Here is a 22,519-nt window from a genome sequence, read left to right as displayed (position 1 = left end):
TTAGCTAACAATGTTTACTGTAAAAGTGCAGTTGTATAAACCAGTTCTGCTTTGCAACAGACGCACTCAAGTTTAACTTGACTTTTTAATTGTGAAACGATAGCAAAGTTTGGACATTTTCTGGCTTTAACGCACTCTATTCTACTGTCAATTATTCAGTTTTGCACTATTTGCGGCAAATTTCAGATCCGTTTACCAAGTCAAAATCAAAATTGAAAAGTCAAACACAAATGCAAAATTAAAACACTGGCATCAGGCATGGCGCAGATGCTGACATGCAGCACGACTCAGATTCATAAAACAGGTAGGCTGTGATTGGTGGTTGGGAGCAGTTGTGATGTCATTTTCAGTCGACAGAAGACAAAATGCCCGCCCTCCGGAAATGGCTGAAAACTAGTGGATTAACACTTATTCCACAGACGGAATATTTATCAGAATGCCCTGTTTCAACTAGTGGTCTTGCACAGAACATATTCTTGAAAAAAAAAATGTTTGCGTTGACTTCCACTTTAAAGCTGGAAATTGACACCTTTTTTCTGACAGTGTCGCTAAAGTGCTTTAGCAATAACCACAATCACCCACAGCTGTAGCAAATTTCTGTACATAAGGGTGAATTGTGTTACAAATTTGATTAAGGAACAAGGCTCTCTAGTACCTCTCGATGGATTCATCCCCCTCCAGGGCGTTTTCATCTTCAACAAATGCCAGCTCCCCCGGGGTGAGGATTTCTGCCAAGACCTCAGCACCGCCCGTCTTGCGCGTGGTATAAACAATGGCATCCACCAAGCCCATGGCAGTGACGTTCATCTTCTCAACGTAACGCGCCGCGGACGTGTGGTAGAGCGCCACGGCGTCGTCCGGACCATTCTGAACTGTGTTGGGAGGAAGAAGGATGGCGGGTTTGGGCAGCATTTCCACCGAGCCCACCAAGAAGAAGCCCCTGTCATCCGTGCTGTGGCCCTTCAGGTCTAATACTTTATAAGCCACGTTTCCGTTGCCGTTATAGAAGACCAGAGTGTATCCGTCCAGCGAGGACCGCTGTCCGCTGGTGTGGTATAACTCCACAAACTCGCTGGTGTCCAATCTGGGGTTGTCGGCGTTGATCTCGCTGATGATGAGGCAGGGCTCGCCTCGAACCAGCGCCGCCAGGAACAGACACAGCAAAGTGAGCACCATCGTCACGGAACAGCTTCTGCAAAAGCAAAAAAGTGAAAATAGTATTGCAGTGAGGTCCAACGGCGAAACTAGTTAACAGTGACTGCTGTGAGGTTCCTATTGTTTCTGTAGAAATTCGTATTCTTCTTTTCTGTAATAAATTGCATTTTTGAGGGCCTAAAATATGAAGGAAAACTCACCAAACTTTGGACACAAATCAGGCCTGGCAAAGATTATTTTTTAAAAGTTGTCATACACGAACAAGTACCAAAAAATTGGTCTGTAGCACCCCGACCGAGGTTTACACATCCAGGTACGTTTGACCGGGGAATCTTTAGTAGTCATGTCTTAAAATGTACAGGAAGTGAACTATGAGTTTGAAAATGTCACATTTTGGCCCATTTTTGCACAGTAAACCTAAGAGGAAGTCGGCCATTTTGAATTTACGATGGAATACGTCACCATTTTTGTCGCCCTCCAACGAGGTCACACTTTAACGAACTTCTCCTAGAGAATTTATCCGAGCGTCTTCAAACGTTGGGTGTTTTATCTAAAGATGTTTAACAATAATTATTAAACATTTTTTATTTGGTCCCACGCTGTTGCTGTGGTGTGATGCTGTTAGCAAAGGGAGAAACAAATGCAGTTTTTGAGCATCTCAACCTGGGCAAAAACTCATTCAACATTTCACAAGCATAAGGCCCGGCAAAACGTTTATATTTCTTTCTGAATTTTTTGGAAAGAGGAGCTTCAGGATACAAAGCAGAGACACTTAAAAGTCCTAAATCTTAAATCTTAAAACAAAGCTACAGAAAGAAACACAGCTGAAGTCTTCAGTCTTTTGATTAGCTCCCTTTTCAATTAAGTGTAACAAGGCAGTTTTTTTTTAACATAAAAAAACAAGACATTAGTGGGTGAACAGGACATTGTGTATTTGTGTCCGACGTTTACTATCCACAGTGTACACGTGATCTAATGAGAACATGCGTTTTAGAAAATCGATGGATGGATGTGTCTGTATTGACATGTGTTGTGCAGATGGTACAGTGTTAAACAAATGTCACGTCATTAGGGATCGGTACTATATATAAGACAACATTAAGAAAATAAGAAGTGTTCACTTCAAATGTCCACGAGAGACACTCATCATAACAGCATGAATGAGTCCTCTGTGCGTTGAGTGTGTGTGCGTGGAATGGTGACACCGGGCATTGCACGTCTTTTGCCTAAGTCATGACATGTTGCGAAACAGAAAGTTTGCATGTATGAGCATATCGAGTAAAATCGGTTCACCGAGTGGGAAAAGAGAAAATGCGCCTCCAGACGACCCACGAAGTTGCGAATCGTGCATGGGAATGACCGCTCACTACACGGCACTTATTCCGGTCACGGTTCGGCTGCCGTGCATGCATCTTTGCATCCTAAACCACACACACTCCTAAATAAACCAAAACGGGGGGGAAAAAAACGGGTTACCTACCGGGGGTTCCTGTGTCGCTCCGTGTATGCTGTGGACGTTTCTTCACGCCGAAACGCGGAGGAAAATAACGACGTTTTTTTTTTCTTCTTTTGGAAAAGTTTGCTTTCTGCCCCTTCCGCCGCTCCCTTCATTCACAAAGCAGGACTTTTTCCCCCCGGAGTGGGTGGGCGGTCACACTGGCTAATGGGGGGGCTATGATGATGATGACGATGATGCTTTTGCACCCCCCACGCCCCCTTCCCTTACGCAGCACGCCATTCAAGTGTCAATGAAAAAAAAAAAAAAAAAAAGCCAAGAAAGGTAACTTGGCAATTGTTACTAAAATATATAAATGAACAGGTTGCATTTTCTTATTCATATATTACGAATGTATTTCGATCTAGTTAAAGTTCATTTTGATAAAATTGATCAATCTATTATTAAAATAAACCAATCAATAGATTCATTGTAAAGGTGAAGTTGTTTATTTTATAAAATCTCATCTTAGGTTTGTTATAATTCACTAATCAATTATTTAGTCAAATCAATCAATCAATAAACAGATGAAGTGCATAAATAAAATCTAAAAAAAAAGTCAAAAAGTGGAAAAAGAAATGAATAAAAAACAAAAAAAAGGGGGCATTTATTAACACATTTAATCCTATAGTAAAAAAAAAAATTCACTTTGCTATTTAAAAAAAACCCTGCACGGTGTTTCCATAAACTTTTAATTGTAGTCATTTGACATTCAACCCATCAAACCCTAAATCAAAACTGAAAGGGGCCCACTGAACCCACTTTGGTCAAGAGGTAAACAACCGATGAGAATTTTCTTCCTCCAATTGCTGGAACTCGTAAAAAGTTTTATTATTTAAGTTTATTCATGTTTTTTTAATGGCTAATATTCAATTGTTAGAAACTGTGATAAATAACTGCACAGTTAGAAACTAGAATCCATATACAACTTCAGCAATGTCTTTAAAGACTGAGTCAAGATGAAAATATCCCCCTTTCCTTACTTTGTAAAGGAATATCTTGCTGGATGATTATTGCTACACAGTGACAATTTCAATCCAAATTGATAAGACAAAAAAAAAAAGAAGCCTTATGATTATCTTCGCTATTATATAGGAAGTGAGAGGAACTCGAATGGGAAGTAGAAGCAAATAATGAATTTGTTAGATGGAAGAAAAGATGTTGCGTAGTTTGTTTTAGTGTTAGTACCGTAGAATGCCACAGGGTGTCGCTATTGGCACGATATAACCTTGATCTTCTTGAGGCCGCAGACTCAAAAGAACAACAAGGGCGTCATGTTTTTTTTTAAATGCCAACGCTTTTTTTTCCAGCCTGGTTTTTATCTATTACTATGGAATTAAATTTCTGCCTTACAGTTTTGAGATTCTGTGTATTAATCTCGGTTCTGACCTTCCAATGTGGAGACTCAATTGTCTACAGCGTTGAATGTGAATGTGAAACCAGTCCATTGTTGAGTAGAGTGAGGTGCCCTCCCCTGCATATGGAGGAGGGCATAACAAAAGTCGACTTAATTAACAAGGTGATTTAATATAGGCTCAATCATTCAGTACATTGAGAATTGGAGGAGGAGGAGAAGCTTGACTGTGCTGAACTGCAGCTGACAGCCAATTCATCATAAAACGTACATAACTGGATTATAGCGTTGCCATTCATCATATCAATTGCAATTTGTCACATTTCATGGCCTCTTAATAATGATTAAAACCTTATTCCGGCACAATAGGGACGACCTGGCCGAATGCATGAATGTATTTTTGCTTGTTTTTCACGAGGGGAAAAAAAGTTTCATAAAATCTGCATAGCAGTGCGGTGAAAAGTCCGAGCTCAGCGAAATGTGTCATCCTTTAATGTGTCATCATGTCACTTTGTTGGAGATTTGACAGTACAGTGCAGTGAGTCATGTCCTTGCTTGTGTTGACAAGAAGCAGGGTGTTCCTACTTTGATTGAGCCCAGGCGCACATTTTACATGGGGAAAAAAATCTCACGGTACACGACGAAAATGTCACAAAAATTTGAATACTGAAATGATTACCTCATCTCAGTTTACTCACAAATTCAATCATGTCAGCGTGGAATCAGGGCGTCTTCGATGGGACACAAAGGTGACGATATTACATGACTTGCTCTGTTGAATGATAACAGGTGCACGGTTAATTGTACCTTCGGCCATTGCGCCTGTCACTATACATCGCTGGCAAAGTTAGACAAACAAAGATTTATTTGCGAATCATAATGACATGAATGTTAAAAACCGTTGCACACTAAAAAGAAACATCTCATACATTTTAGCAATCTGGGGCTAAACAAGATCTACAAAACAACTCCAGCTATTAATATTGTTGCTACTACTCAACTGCTATTGCGACCAGAACGACAACTAATATTACCTCTATTATTACTAATACTATTAAAACTACCATTACTATTACTAGTGCAACACATTTTTACTATGGCTATTATTATAATTACTGCGACAGAAACTTCGACAGCTACGATCATTATTACTACAGCAACTATTACTACTACTATCATTATACAACGACTAGTATTACTTCATAATATAATCATACATAATTATCATTATTACTACTTCAACTACCATTACTACCACGCCTGCATCTCCTACTACTACACTACACTACTCCAACTACTATTATATTTGCTCTTACAGCTACTATTAATACTAAAACTAACATTGCTACTACAACTTCCACAACTACTGTTATGACTTCAACTACTATTACCAGTACAACTACTATCATGACTACAATTACTATTATAACTAGAACTGCTATGACTAGGAATGTAACGATTAATTGAAAATCGATTTAAAATCGGTTCACCCAGATTAATTGATTAGATTTGTCGAAAATCGAGTTGATTAAATTCATCTAGAAAATGATATCTTCAAACGTTTTTTTTTCATCCCAGATGCATGGCACATTTTGAAAATGTGTAGATCAAATTATGTTTTTGCGCAAAACATCATTGCGTACTGCGTTTGTGGATGGCTGCAGAACCACACAGATACAAGCATGGTAGCAGTTTGAAAAAAAATCTAATCGAATCAAAATTCGGGACCTGAAAATCGAAAATCTAATTGAGTGAATCGTTACATCCCTAGCTATTACTAATAGCATTATAACTACTTTTACCACCACAACTATTATTACTTCAACTACTGTTACTACTACAACTTTAATTACGACTACAATTACTGTACTACTACCACTACCATGACTATTACTACTACGACAACTACCATTACTCTTATAACCACACTTACAACTAATCTTACTACATTATTGCTAACACTATTACAATTACCATTACTACTATAGGTACTATTACTAGCACAGTTATTTACAATTACTAGTCAACAACTAGCATTAGTACAGTAACTACTATTACTAATCTTTCTACACTGTAAAAAAAAAAAAAACACAAGTTAATATAAATTAATACAAGGGACAATTCGTTCTGTAAACTCTTATTTTTTTGTTGAGAATACGGTAAAGCTAATGGTCACATTAGCAAAACTTCAAATACGTTGTTGAATTACCCACCTCAAAATGTTATCGAAGTTTGTTGCCTTGGAATTTTGAGTTCACGCAACCTAACAAAAATCGTATCAATGTGAAAGTGACACAATGTCTATTCCAAGCAACATTTTGACAGAATTGCATTCAACACTGTAATCAAGACAGGGTTAGGGTCATTCAAAAGTAGCATTTGTAAGTTTGAATGTAATTGGCTCTCAGTACATTGCACACTTTTTTTTGGCGGCGTCTGTATTGTTGCGAGCGCGCTGTGTAATGTGATGGCCTTCATGTCTTTGCTTTGGAACGTTTCCCTTAATAGCATTCGATGAAGTGTTGTCCCTACAACCAAATCCCTTTGGCCTTCATTCAATCCTCCTCGCTCGATTGTGACCTGGAAAAGACATCAAGCGTCTCTCATCATCACTGGCCTTTTGAATAATCCCTTTTATGTGGAGTATAAATACACAATGCCTAATCCGCCCCCCCCCCCCCCCCCAAAAAAAAAAAAAAAAATTCATGTTGTTGCCTCTAAAAGCTTCCCTGGAGAGCCTGCAGCTAATTTTTCACCTCATTAGCCTGGACAGACATTAAAAGTGGGCCACTGTGATGACAAAGACGGAATTAAACATAGAGCGGAAGGTGTGATAAGAAAGGCCAAACAATCCGTCACTTGAGAGTCCCGTGCGCACGCAAAGGTAAAATATGATCCACTACTGTAAGTGTAACCGTAAAGGCGTTTTGACATGAATGAGCAATGTGGCGGGGGATCTGTTTTCTCTCTCACGTCTTCCCTACCGCTCTATCTTGCAGCTACAGAGGGGGCTTTCTTTTTTCATTCTTTTTCTTTCCTCATCAGCATTCTGCGTGCACCATCGGCTCACCGCGTCCACTCACGTGCGCTCACCATAGTGATGTGTGTGATGAAGGAAGACAAGCAAGGAGAGCCCCCTTTGTGTCCTGCTGAAGCCCCGCCCCCCACCCACCACCACCACCACCACCACCACCAAGGTCATGCATGTGAATAAAAGGCATGTACACACTGAGAATCGGACATCTATACAGTGTGTTCAACAACCTTAATTGTTTTCGGTTTTCGTATTTTACTTAGTTCTTCAATGTACCGTACATTTAAGAATTTAATTTAAATTTGACATTATTGTGAGTCCCGTAATATATGTTCCGTGCAATTAACAGTTTCCGCTGGAATTGTTTAAGTGGAACGTATTTATTTATTTCTTTTTTAAACTTTTCTTCTTCTAGAAAAATGTCATCATTAAAAAAAAAAAAAAAAAAAAAGGATTTTTCAAGAATAGATTTATGAATTTTCAAGGAAAAAAATTTTTGAGAATAAATTCATATTTTCTGAATTAAAATCTGATTTATTGGGACAAAAAAACAATATTTTTCAAAATAAAAAAAATGGGAATATGTAAGCCATATTTATTTTCAAAGGCCTTTATCGCATCACTAGTTAAAGCATTTCTAGCAAATAATGAAATACTAGCAAATAATAAAATAGTAAATGAGCTGTAAAAATATGTTGTTTATGTAACGAGTTCATGATTGTGTTATTGTGCTTTATGATCCTCTCTATTTTGAGCCACCATCGTGGGACATTTTCCTGTATATGCAACTACCAACTCCTGGGTCAATTATTCATGGATATTCATTTTCACTGTGGGGTCTTGTGTGAAGAATTTTGAGGAAAAAAAATTTAATAATAAATAAAAAAAAAAATTAAAAAAAAAATAAATAAATAAATAAAAAAAAAAAAAAATATATATATATATATATATATATATATATATATTTTTTTTTTTTTTTTACACACACATTTTGGAAAAAAGCAGTAACGTAACAAAGTGGGGAAAAAAATGAAGCGCCATTCTGGATGCATTTTGAGGTCACAGTGCAGGATTTTTTTTTTTTTTTTTTTTCAGGCTAATGGCTTTAATTGCAAAGGCATGACTGGTGATGTTTGTCTGACACACCAGATGTGTGCTGGATTATTGATCATCTCACTGGTCTGAACTCAATTCTACCCTGTTAATGTGATGCATTTGACATAATCTGGGGAAATAATCTCAAAAGGGGTTAACCATCATGGGAGGATAAGAGGTGTCCGCAAGTCCGTCCCTCCGGGGGTAGTGAAGATTGCGGTCTTGTTTGATTCTCAGTTGCCATGGCAACCAGCGCCCGGCGCCGCACCTGACCTACATATGGGCTGTATGTACACACACTAACCATCTGTTAGCATCTCTTCACACGGCGGCTCTGAGGGAATGCGATTGAGATAATGCTGGACGACTCGAGTGGCCGCGGAGAGAACAAAGAAGAAGAGACGGCGGCTCATTTCGATGACTTGTGTCAACAAGTGATAACATCAAACAAACCAGTACAAAGGAGGCCCTACTCATGCGGGATGATATTTGATGGATATTTCATTCAGTACACCTGCATTTATCTACCTCAGTAATTCCAAAAATTACTGAGCTAAAACATATTTTTGAATTGGAATTGTAATGGTAGTCAGAATAACAATAGTGGTGGTCATCCGTATGCGACATGTCAGAAGTACTAGAAGAAGTATTCAATCATTCTCAGCCATAGATGCTGATATTTCCTATGCACGCTCAACGACACTTGAAAAGCCATACTGGTTATTTAAAGCAGCACTGGGCAGGAAATCGACCTTAATAAAAAAAAATGTCACAACTCTTTTGATGAAATATTGACTTACGAGTAGTTGAATGGGACTTTTGTCATGTCCTGGAGGAGTCTGTATCGTTTTTTTTAATGGCACTAAGCAACTTTGAGGTGGATGGGATCAACCCTGGCACACACAAAAAATACAAATATCCTGAATTGCTTTATAGCATACGTCACTTCCTCCTTTCGCTACAAGAACGGAAGTCGATTCGAACGTCGATGCGCTATTAATGGTGTCATGGCAGAAGCCCCAAAACAAACAAAAAAAACCCAAAAGGATTGTTTGAAAAAAAAATAGATTCATTACCTCATTGCTATTCATCTTGAAAATAGAAATGTAATTCAGTCCAGCTCGCAGGCCAACGAGAGCTCAGGATTTCACGACACTGTGCTGGCGCACATGTGGTTGACAAAACACTACCGCTTTTGTCCACATGGCGCCGCCATAATCACAGTGTTGCTTTAACAAAAAAACGAAGTAAATGCTGTCATATTAGGAACTAACAGTACATTTTTGCATCCAAAAGTGCATTATCATATTGTGCTGTTTGCACCTCGTGGGTTCACACTCATCCAAAACGGTTGCTGCTTTCTTCTCCCCTCATTGAGATCGGGCGTTCTCAGGGTAGTATGGCCGTAAGCTGTAAGGAGGCCTAAAAATGATTTTTTTATAGGTGATGCACACACCAATTCAGGGGAGTGTTAGAAAAAGCATTTTGTATTTGTTCTATTTGATTTTCTCTTCTATTTTTCCACAGGCAAGGGACGCAGACTGTTAGCATTTTCAGCTGTCAGTCTGTCAGGATAGCATGTGGTTAGCTTCTACCAAGCAACTACAGTACTTGACGTCTGTTGTAAAAGTTTGCTTTTGTGAGTGAGGTGGGGGGGGGGGAAGATGTTTGTATTTTTTGTATTTGATTTGAACTTCAATTATTCCAGTTATTTTTTTTTCCACTTTAACAAAAAACGAAGTAAATGCTATAATAGTAGTACATAACAGTACATTTTTCCACCTAAAAGTGGATTATCATATTGTGCTGTTTGCCCCTCGTGGGTTCACACTCATCCGAAACGGTTGCTGCTTTCTTCTCCCTTCATTGATTGAGCCTATTGCAGGTCAGTATAGGCGTTTCCCCATACGGCATTCTGGGTAATAAATCTCACTCCTGTCGACGTGCAGAGGCTCAGGGGAAAATTCTGGCCCACTTGTTTTTTTTTTCCACCCAGACATATTTATCCGGAAAAAAAAAATGTGGAAAGTGGGCCAAAAAGTAGCACTGGGTCTCATCCAAATAAATTGTGTTTGCTGGATCATAATTTGCAAACTGGAGCAGTGACATTTCACGCATAAATCCTCATGTTTTCATTCAAATTCATGAATTTTCCAATGGGCTTTGTACAGACTAGTAACCTATAACCTATCGTTCTTATGGATTTTGTCTTATCTGTGTGGTTCAGTTGAACACATTTAGTTTACTGCTGCCAATTCTTCATTTTAAATTTATGGCTCTGTTCAATTATGTTAATCTGTCAGTCCGACTGGCCAATAGTTCATATTTGTGAAAAAATGTGTCATTGACCAAATTTGGATTAAGTCAATCCTCTGCAATCCTGCTTTTTACGCCTACAGAAAGCAACATTTTATAATGTACATCTTCAGGTATGATTATTGATGGTTATTATCAAATGATAAGTTTGTTAGTTTGGCAAAAGGTAGGCTGTTGATATTATGCTATTTGACGTTTACACCCATGCTTCTATTTTATATTCTTATTTCCAGTTTATTATATTATATTCTTATGTGCCCTTGGCAGTTTCACGTTTAGACATTTGTTGATATTTCAAGAATTTGGATTGCTGTTCATCTACTGTATGTTCAACACTTCTGGGAAGTAAACACACGGGGTCGGTGCACTGTTTATAACATATTTTTGTATTGTCCATTGTCTCTGTATTTTATATGCGTTTAAATGTGTTTGTATTTAAAAATACAACTTTCAAAAAAGTGCCATAAATGCTATAAAAACATTCATCGAGTGTATTTAAATAGAGTATTTCTATATCACGCATTTCACTTGCGATGGAGGGGGAATTACTGTGAACTGTATATTTAAAAATAATAGTGCAAATACAACATTACATGAGGAACCTCTAGGGCGGACAAAAGTGTACTTTGAGGTATTCTGGCAAAAATGGGCTTGTCACTTGCACTTACGTAAAAGCAGCGGAAGCCGCACAGCACCAGCAGCAAAAAACAGCCTTTTATTTCACAGTGACTTGCTCACATTTATTACTGCCCAGGGCCTGTATGCTAACTAAAAACTGAGACATGCATGAGTATCATATATTTTCCCCACTTCTTATCTCTTTTAGCATTTGACATAAGAAAAAAAACCTTTGGTCACACAGCCACAAATAGAATTAGTACACGAGAGCAGTGGTGAGCTAAGTATACACAGTACAGCCCACTCTGTGCTTGAAAAATCACGGGTCCCTTGAGCTCAAAGTTTTGCCGACCCCGGCACCAGCGCAGTCTTTCCCTAGGGTTCATTAATATTTAAAGGTATTCCCACAAATGGAAATGCAGGAAATGATGTAAGATAATGCATCACACTTCACCTACAATGAAAACAGTTTGTTCCCGACTGCTGTGAAAGTGAATGCACGTCCTGACAAAAGAGCATTTGGAATTTTGCTCATGTGAGAGTAATTGATAAGGGACATTTCTAGGGCTCCTTTTATTTTAGACACTTCATTTCCTCGCGCCAAAGTTAAAGACAGAACACAGAGTGCGTTTATTCATTAGAAGTGAGTTTTAAAAAATTGAGTCTAGAAAGCCATCCTTCTCCCTGCTGCTTGTTTTTTTTTTTCAATCGCTTTCCAGCATAAGTGCTGGAAACGTACATAAGTAACTGCCCGGCAGCTCATAAAAACTCTGAACGTGAACATTTTTGCGGGCCCTCGCCAAGGTCCTTGTGATTTGTTTGATGAATTCATCCGGAGGAGAGGATGAATGTGAAAGGCTGAAAAGCAAGTTTTAATTGCGGGAAAGGAAGGCTGCAAGGAAAGAAGGAGGGAAGAAATCGAGAAAAGAGGTTTCAGTCAAGTAAGGATGGAAGTAAGGATGCAAGAATAAGAAGCAACTCTGATGGAAGGGCAAGGGTCTGCGTTTGAATTTTGTCATTTTGTTTTTAAAACTCATTCACTGCCAAAAACGTTTTTACTCGTCTTTTTCACAGTCCAGCCATTCAATCACAGGAATTTATTTATGTTTTTTTCTATTTTTTCAAATGTTAGGCTAAAAGGGGGTCTGAAAATGTCTGGCAGTTAATGAGTTAAGAATGATTTTTTGTTTTTAAGATATTGTATTTATTTAACCTGAATTTTGTGTTTTTAACACAGAGTTTTTGTATCGCCTGTACACATTAATGCATCTAATGATGAACGTCTTTGGTGAGTATGATACATTTCCTTTCCAGCCCACCATCATCAAAACCATATTCGAAGCAACATGTAAACATCCAAACTATCCCAACGTGCAGCCACAAAGTTCACGACAACACGAGGGGACATGTCAGCGTTACGTCATAATCTCCAATCTGTTCAGACGTACAGTTCTGTCATATTTCCATCACATATGTCTCCATGATATTTATAGTAACTTATACCAGAATCTGCGCCAAAGCTGCAGAATGGCGCCAAGGACAGATGGCACTTCCTCTGTAAGTCACAGCTTTTTAGAACGAGAAATGGCATGAAATATAAAAATGGAAAGAGCAAGACGGATAAAAATAAAGATGCACAGTATGGAGAGAGTTCACTCCATGGAGGCAAGTAAAGTGTTCCCCTGCTATGTTGCGATCCATCGCGTATTGTTAATTGTTTTTTTTTAATGGGTTTTTACTGTATTCAGGCAAGTCGAAACCAAGTACCACCAAAACAAAACTCCCATGTACCACCATCATGACCAACATTAAAATGCAGTAATGTAGTCGGCCTAAGTATTCATAAAAACATGATAAAAGGAGTAAAAGGAGTAATTGTATAAAAAAAAGTTAAATATAAGTGAACTGCACTAAGATAACTGAATAAAACATAAACTTCTAAATTAGAAAAATATATTTGAACGAAATATTTTAAGGAATAAACGGTTAAGTTAATGCAGCAAATATGACAGGACTTAATATTTTACTATAATACAAAGCCTTTTCCATAGAATACTTAAATATAGTTGAATACATAATTCAACATTACGGAAAAATGTTACATCTTAAAGTAAAATTGATATTTTAAACTTTTTTGTAAGGACCATTTTCAACAAGGGACTTAGTTCACTTGACATTAAGCTTTTAAATTAAATCCGCCACTTATTTGATGATGTAAATGAATTTGAAAAAGCAATAGAGACATTTTAAAGAATCAATTTTAGCAAGCAAATGGAGACATTAACACAACAAATATTACGGGACTCCTGATAATGACCCCGAGCCATCCTGTGCAGACCCTTGATCTAAATATGGATGCATACAAATCATCTTACAGTTTTTCTAATTACCAGTGATGACGTAACTGAGAGAAGCAGGTTTTGAAGCCATTCTGCTCATCCAAACCCCCTTCTGTCCCCATTTCTTTCCCACATACTTCACATTTTCGTCTCTTTTGACCCCCTCCAGGATGCTTATTAAGTGCCTCTGACGTATTTCCATGGCAAGAATGACGCAGATGTGTTCATGAGAGGGTGGGGGTCGGTGTCGTCCTCGGGGTGCAGAGAAGGTGCAGTGAGGGTGTGATGGGGGGGAGCAGGAAGAGGAGCGAGAAATGAAAGGAGACAAATAGGGAAGTGCGCGCATGTGTGTGGAGGGGAGGTGACGGAGTGAGACAGATGAAGAGGGGGAGTGAGTGAGTGCGGGGACAGATTGATGAATGAATGTTTGTGCAAAGGCAAATGGCAATTTACTACTTCAAGTGAGTGTTTCAAATTGAAGTGATGTAGACAATGAGAGAAAAAGACAGAGATTTGTAAGGGGGGCGGGGTAAAATTCAAATTCAAAATTCAAGAAAGTCAGGAATCTCAATGGAATGATAATGCCATCATATATATATATATATATATATATATATATATATATATATATATATATATATATATATATATATATATATATATGTATATTAAACTTCGGTTCGGAATATTTTCGGTACAAAAAAACAGATTTTTTATCTTTAAAAAGAATATGTTTATTTTGAAAAGATGACAAGTAAGCGGTACATTTTTTTGGGGGAAAAAATTTAATAAAAGCGAACCATTCGAGTGATATTCTAAGAAATTACACCAGAATAAAAAAAATACACTAACAATAAAGAACTCTTAATTTAGTAAATTATTAAATTGGTAGTAAATTAGTAGTAGTAAATTATTAAGACTCTGAAATCTTTAAACATTCAGCAGCAACAGCCTATGACTATGACACATCTAAGTATTCAAGTTAAAGACAGGTTGTCATTACAGTACATATATACACTTTTTGTGGTGAAAAAAAAAACATACAATAAAAGCTATAATTATTGCTAACTATATTAAAACTATTTTTATCATGAAAAAATACAGTAACTTAAAAAAGTCTTTATGAAATTGTATACACTTTTTAGGCACTGAAATCTTTGAACGTTCAACAGCATATTGTAACGAATTGGGTTATTTGTGTTGTGGTCGGATCGGATTTGTGTGTTGCTGAGTTGTGATGTTTCCCAGGTTCATGAATTAATCGTAAGGCAAGCGAGAGAAGCAGCGGAGAACAAAGAAGAGCGCGCGCAGTTGTACTTGGAATAATAAAAATGTGATAATTAAACTATGTCTGACGTACTACATTCCTGGAAGACTCTACAATATGATAAATCTCGCTATTTAAGTTCGACATTTTTGGCTAAAAAACTGCTCGTTTATATATATATATATATATATATATATATATATATATATATATACACATGTATATATATATACATACATACATATTTGTATACTGTATATGTTGAATATTTATGTATACATATAATAATGTTTGTCGTATTTACGGTACATGTTTTCTTGTACTACTGTCATGTCAATTTACTTGACTGAAAGTTATTAGTGTCACGCAGCCATTTATTTTTAGAAATGTTTGTGTTAGGCTGTTGCATTTTCTAATCAACACTCGCACACTCCTGATAGAATCTTTTGATTGGATTTATTTCCTTAAGGGAAAAGGCAAACCTGTCTCAGCTTGGAAGGCAGGATGAATTCATCATGCTGAAACACAGCATTATGGATCACAACCTCAAACTATTTTCTCTCCTCGCCTGTGCAGTAAACATTTCAAACCCCTCAGAGTTGTGGTAAGCAATAGCTTTGTCGGCTTGTCATTACCAGCTTGTAAATTGCAAAGCACTCCGGGGATGCTTCTCATGCAAGGCTCACAATCAGTTATTTTCAATTATGTGCTAATGAGTGCGCTAATGAGTTGGGGCAAGGAGAGGGTGAGCGTGAAGCTGTGTGGCTGCGACAGTCGCATGGTGGCCAAATGATTCATGTCCACCTTTGTGAACTGATAGCTGGAAGTTAAGTTTCTCAAGTCTGCGTGATTATAGAAGTCAACATTTCCGACTTTGGCCCGACTCCGCAATGACAATTGATTCTTTTTGTTGTTGTTGTTGCTGTCCAGTGCATGCAGAGATCAATCATTCCACATGAAGGCTGCATTTCCACTTAGATGCAGGATAACGGAGATCCAATACAAGCAGGCAAGTATCGGCCTTAAGGAAGTAATACAAATGCAAGGAGTCGCCATCCAGCAGTGTTTTGAAACATCTTGATATCGTTTATTAAATAACTGACGTATAAAATGAATATCAATTAACTTAAAGTGAAAGTCAACCAAAATATATTTATTTAATGAATATGTTCTAAGCAGGCACACTAGTTGAAACAAGGCGTTCTGATTAATATTGGGTTTATGGAATAGGGCAAAATGCACCCGTTTTCAGCCATTTCAGGGGGCAGCCATTTTGTCACTTCTGTCGAAAGAAAATGACATCACAACTGCTCAGGTAACGAACAATCACGGCGGACCTGTTTTCTGAAGCTGAGCCGTGATTGGTCGTTTCCTGAGCCCTGAGCAGTTGTGATGTCATTTTCAGTCGACAGAAGTGACAAAATGGCCGCACCCTGAAATGGCTGAAAATGGGTGCATTATTAATGCAATATTAATCAGAATGCCGTGTTTCAACTAGTGGGCCTGCATAGAACATTTTCTTGGAAAAAAAAAGTGTTTGGCTTGATTTCCTATTTAAAGGGGGAGTTTGCATTTTTCAAAATAGTCACTTTTTGTCATTTTTGTTAAAACAGTCAGTATAACCTGACAGTGGTAGATGAGTAAAATGAACTGTAAAAAAACCAACAACATAAAAAAAACGCCCTCTCTGGATTCATCTTGTACCTCTAATTAATTTTTTTGGAGAAACTATTGTGTACTAAGAAAAAATAACCAATCAGAGACAAATCAGCAATCACAGGCTCACCCATCGCAGGCCTATTAGAGAAAATCACCTTATCCGAATGGGGTGTTACTTTAACACTGTGGGCTCTATTTTCGTAGATGGCGCATCTGTCATGTATAAATATATGAACAGCGGGCATCAAACCCTCTGAATGTGATGTCATTTTCATCACCGCTTATCCTATACAGGGTCAAGGGGGGCGTATGCTGGAGTCGAACCCAGCTGACTTCGGACGAAAGGCGGACAACACTCTGGACTGGTTGCCAGCCAGTCGCAGGGTTCACACAGAGACGAACACCTATACACACACCGACACTGAGAACCGATCCCACTGTGTTCGCACACAAGTCAGGCAGGTGTACCGCTACACCATCAGCAACTCTACCCTCTGAATAGTTGGATTATATTTTTTTTTAACTCATCCCACTAGGGGGCACAGCTATGGAGAGGGGCGACTAACGATCAGGGGCGGGGCAGGAAGTCGTTTTTCCACACTTCTGCAAACAATACATGCACTTCTCAAAAAATTTCGCTAAAATCGCATAAACATTACAGACCAAGCGAATCATTAGTATCGATTTGTGGGGGGAAAAAAATCAATTTCACCGTATTTGTCCATATGAGGTTTCCGATGGACAGTGACGATAGATTGTGTGTGTGTGTACCCCGCGTCAATTGAATGGATGGAAGGATGATGGGAAGGATTCAAATGTTTCTATAGGGGGAATTTGAGCCAGTAATAAACAATGGTAAATGACACTATATGAACTTAATGCAAAAAAAAAAAAAAAAGCAGCATAGTTCTTGGAAAAAGTGTGAAGTACTGTACAAGTAAATAGTACCTATGCTGCAGGTCAACACCTGAGTGAGTCACAGCTGCAGTGAATGTAATGAGGTGAAGACTGTGTGTAGCTTCATGCGAAATTGCTTCTTGTTGTGGGCTTTGTGTGCTTGAGACATTGTTAGAGTGTGTGTGTGTGTGGGGGGGGGGGGATAACAACACACACTGCAGGGTTTCATCGAGTCATTAATTAAAACATATTCCATGCAGTTTAAAATGGCGTAAACGCACACACTCCGTTTTGCCGTCGTCAATTCAATTCATCGGCACGCTCGGAAAACGAGATGCAGCTTTTAATGAAGCAAACGGGAATCCTACTGAGAGAAAGAGAGAGCAATCCACGCTCGTAAAAGATATCACATGATGGGGGTGGGGGGGGCGGGGGGGGGAAGATTAGATGCCGCCCCAGTGGATTCAACTGCAACACTGCCTGGTTGATTATTTTCTATTAATACAACTTGCCAGTGTGTCTGTCTCAGCGGGAAAGCAAGCGCTGTTGAATTAATAACAACAACAACAATAACAAAAAAAAACCATCCAAGGTGACACAGACAAATCTGTGCTTGCAAATGACTTGGCTACAAGTCAAGAGTGCACAAACTCATTTCCAAGAAGAGGCTTTAAAAGTTGAAGTGATCAAAACGAGGAGTTTGTGGGAAAGAGAGACACCCAACACTAAAGCAGATTGCATTTGTTGCCTGTAACCGCTTCCTAAAATGAGACTTTACCATGAAATGTATTCATTTAAAAACTTTATTTTTCTTGAAAATAAAACATGTATATGTTTTAAATCCACACTTTTTTTCTCTCCAAATCTCATCTACGGATGACCTGGCTTCATCTGTTGCAAATTGAATGTACAGTAGTACAATAGTTCGGCCAGGTCAAGGTTAAAGAATAATAAAAACGTTTCCATATTAGTTACATAATTTGACTGAGAACTGAAACAAGAAATTAATCCACAAAATGATTTGCTCAATCAGTCCATCACATACTGCCAGATCTGTGGTGACCTCTAGGGCTGCTCCACATCCCCAAAAAAAACAAAACAAAATGTTCTCAGTTTATAGCGTGTGTGCTTGTTACGCAACACACTCGGAGCTTGATTAAAATTTGTCACGTTACATAAGATGTTCCTCAAACCAGAGTTGCTTACGCCATTAAATTAAAATGCAGGGGAGAAAAAAGGCAGTTTAAATTTTAATTGTTTTCTAAGTGCTTTGGCTTGTCGGCTTGACCTTGCTCAGCCGCGAGGAAGTCGGTTCCAAATCGAAAACTGCACGCTCTGCTTTAAACACTTGAAAGTTAGTCGGAGTTGGCGATTAGGAAAGTTTTGGAAGGGTGAAAAAAGTCTCTGAGTTGTTGTATTGTGTTGTATTCATTTTGGGTTAAATGAAATGAAATAAATGGTGAAAGGTGTCACAGCGTCGCCTGTCCAACAGCCATGACGTATGACATGAGCTTTCACAACAAAAATTGTTTCCGAGTATCAAGAGTTCGCCAAGTTGTACCAATCAAGTGTACGCATGGTATTATTACTGCCGTTTACTGAGTCAGTTGCCACAAATCTGTCTCCAATCACCTTGGACAGTTCCTTCGACCTCATGATTCTCATTTTCGCTGACGTTCACTGTGAGCTGTAAGGTCTTATGTAGACCTTTCCTAATCAAGTCCAATCAGCTTAATTAACTCATTCACTGCCAAAGACAAATTTGTCTACTTATGACCAGATGATATTTAATACTTATGACCAGATGATATTTCAGTTGTTCTTTTTTCATAAATATGCAAAAATTACATTTCTGTTTTTTTTTTTTTCTGTCAAGATTGGTTGCTGAGTGGACGTTGAGAATTAAAATGAACTTTTTGGATTTTGGCAAATGGCTGCACAATTAATATATATATATATATATATATATATATATATATATATATATATATACACACATATATATATATATATATATATACACATATATATATATACACATATGTATATATATATATATATATACACATATATATATAAATACATATATATATATATAAATACATATATATATATACACATATATATAAATACATATATATATATACACATATATATAAATACATATATATATATACACATATATACAAATACATATATATATATACACATATATACATATACACATATATACATATATATACATATACACACATATACATACATATACACACATACTTAAAATTATTTTCTTGTGTTTTAACATACTTGGCCACCAAAGATGATTCCGATTCTCATTCTGGCGATGCCGTGTTGTTTCCCCAAAACAATGTCGGTGTCCTCTTCTACACTCGGTTGCTATGGCAACGCCGTCCGAGCACCACACACTGCCTGAGAGTTTATGTCTGGCATTGACAAAAAAAAAAAAAAAAAAAGAAGTTGCACCACAGAGTATTAGATGTTTTCCCCATACAGCTCTGGATTGTAGTGACCTAAAAAGCTGTTTTTCAACAATGCAAATAATGTTCTGTATTCCCTACTTCTAATACCGTAAACAGAGGTATCTATGATGTTTCCCTCAAAGGTCGCAGACAGAAAAATGGAAGGACGCCCCTGTGACATTCTTCAATTGTCATTTATTAAACACAAAAAAATGTAGAAGTGTCACTAGCTGTATGTGTTTGAGGTGTTTATTATTGTGACTGACGGGATAAAACAAGAAGTCAAATTTGGTGACTATGTTCCATATGCTCATCTATACTTGGGAACCATAACTCTGCCACTAAATGTCTAAACCTCTGGCAACAAAAGTGAGTACACCCCTAGGTGAAAAAATCCAAATTAGACCCAATTATCCATTTTTCTTCCCCAGTATCATCTGACTCGTTAGTGTCACAACCTCTCAGCTGGGGATAGGGAGCAGGTGGGTTAAATTTGGTGTTATCACTGTCTCACTCTCATACTGGTGGCGGGAAGTTCAATATGACACCTCTTGGGCAAGAACGCTCTCAGGATTTTTAGGAAAAAAAAAAAATGGTGCCGGAATATAATGATAGCCGCACAAATCATTGACACGTTGGGCCCGAACACGTGCCAACTGTTCTCACTTTGTCACCCGCGCATTTCTCCCAAAAAGAAGTGAAGCATGCTTGCGTCAAGACGCTTATTTGTCAATCCCAAGTGAAGTTGACTGAATTGACAGAGAAAATCGGACGGATCCAACAAAAATCCTCTTGCCTAATGCTAACAGATAATGCGAAAAGCCACTGATGGGTCGACGGAAATTAGCATAAATGTCACAATAATTATGAGCCTTCAAATAACTGCTAACACATCTTGCTGTTAATTATGCTGCATCTCGCCCAGCACGCCTCAGTGCTGCCCAGCACAATGTGATTAAGACGGGCAACTCTAAACCCTCACAAAACAATAAGCAATATATTACGAGTAGTTAACGCTGAACCGCAATATAGCGGGGGAACACTTCCTGCATAATTCAAACATTCTAAACACATTTGTCTCACTTTGCGTACGCCCTCCCTTTTTCTCACTCTCCTGCCAGACATTCTGTTCCCTCTCCGTTCTCCGATCTCACTTCTCCAGCTGTGATCTGACACGGATTCTCCTGATGTGGATCTGACTATCTGGATTTCTGCAGCTTTCGCTGCGTCACACCTAAGGATGTTGTTCGGAAACACATCAGGGATACGACATATTGTTCACGATAGCTTTATGGAGAGGATGCCAGAGGCGTGAAAAACACTTGTCATTCTTTACCTAAAAATATGTTTCACGGGGCGGACAGAAAGTGTCCTCCAGTTTTGGAATGACCCAAATCTAACTATTATAAATGCTTGGCGGGTCAGAGTGAAGAACAACCATAATTTCACCACCCCTGCTTTAGCCTTTGATTAGCTGCTTCCGTGCTCTAAATCCTTCACTAAAGTCAAAACAAGGACACCCTTCGCTGCTTGGTCGCAGAGGACACAAGTCAAAGGATATTCATTTAAAAAAAAAAAAACAGGATTTTAAAAAAAAAAAAAAAAAAAAAAGATGATTGCAATAGCACAGAGCAGAGAAGGAGTGCTTTCTCATCTCATAATCCTGCGTCTCATGGCTGACCTTTTCTTTTCTCCTGCTGTCTGAACTGATTAGCTTTCATCAGACGTCTTCCACAGTTGCGAATCCTTGTGCAAACTCATAAACAACTCCGGCCAAGGTTTTCGACATGTCACAACAAGACATCAGGCGGCGTCCAAGGCGATAAGCGCGTCTCATTTTCCGCCGCATTCTGTATTGAAAAGCACTCTTGAACTCGGTTTCTGTAGGAGGGGGCAGCAGATAACCTCCTATCTACAGGCAAGTTAATTGGACTCGGGGAAAGGAGGAGATCATGTGAAAGAAAGTGTGGGCATCAAAGCATCAGGAAATCACATGCGATCTCAAGATGACCTTCAACTAAAACAGCGGGCGGACGAGCCCGGTCATTCATAGATGAGGTCAAAATACTAAATATAAAGGTTCAAATATATGTCAAATATGTGACATTGCTTATTTGATTAATACAAATACATGTACATTTTTGATTCAATAAAAGTTAAAATAATTGTATATGAATTAAAATTAATGGTAATTTTTAACTATACTAATTTTAAAATTCATAGAATTATAATTAATTAACCGCTTTATTAAAAAAAGGAATTACATGTATCATTTTTCTGTTTATTTACTAGTTTTATTTTTCATTTAACAAGTGAAAAATACCGAGTTTAGTTTAACAATTTAAATTGTTTGTTTTTCATTGTATTTACAATTAATTGAATTAAACTCTATTAACCAAATATTTAATCAAATAAAATACATATGTTCATGTTTCTGAGTTGAGTATTACAATAAATTAACAAACTTTTTGTGCTGTGGATTGCAGTGGTGCATTAATTTTACAAAGTTTTAGTTGATAACCATCATAATATCTCAAACAATCTTTTCCCATTAAAATGATTTGGCGTGCTATTAATCCGCTTAAAAAATAATTAAAAGTATATATTTTTAAATAAAACGTACAGTAATTCCATAATCATATACAATGAAAAGGCTTAAACGGTTTGTACAGTATATCATGATTCAGTTGCTTCAATGCCCATGACGACTTGACCACAAGGGGGCATTATAATACTTATATAATAAATACATGAAGAAGACGTTCATACACAGTTTTTATTATATGAGATGACAAAAAAAATATTAATAA

General features: G+C 37.8%; 1 protein-coding gene across 4 annotated transcripts in view; it reads right to left on the bottom strand.

Moving 5' to 3' along the window:
• Positions 1-19,645, bottom strand: part of LOC147129516 (uncharacterized) — a 32,895-nt gene extending 13,250 nt beyond the window's left edge. The window contains exons 1-2 of one of the 4 annotated variants that reach the window (XR_015082659.1): positions 2,636-2,886; positions 656-1,192 (exon numbers count right to left, since the gene is read on the bottom strand). Coding sequence is in view for 3 of the 4 variants with exons in the window: in XM_086017264.1 (XP_085873390.1) it covers positions 656-1,192; positions 2,636-2,766 (668 nt within the window). In the remaining variant the exon portion in view is untranslated. Of the gene's footprint in view, positions 1-655; positions 1,193-2,635; positions 2,887-19,536 lie in introns of those variants that run through there. The other 3 variants (XM_086017266.1, XM_086017264.1, XM_086017265.1) reach the window with 3 other exon arrangements.
• Positions 19,646-22,519: the final 2,874 nt, after the last annotated feature.

This window comes from Filicampus tigris, chromosome 19 (genome assembly GCF_054856515.1).
Source record: "Filicampus tigris isolate MCC_2025a chromosome 19, RoL_Ftig_1.0, whole genome shotgun sequence".
NCBI lineage: Eukaryota > Metazoa > Chordata > Actinopteri > Syngnathiformes > Syngnathidae > Filicampus > Filicampus tigris.
This window is presented reverse-complemented; position numbering and strand designations above follow the sequence as displayed.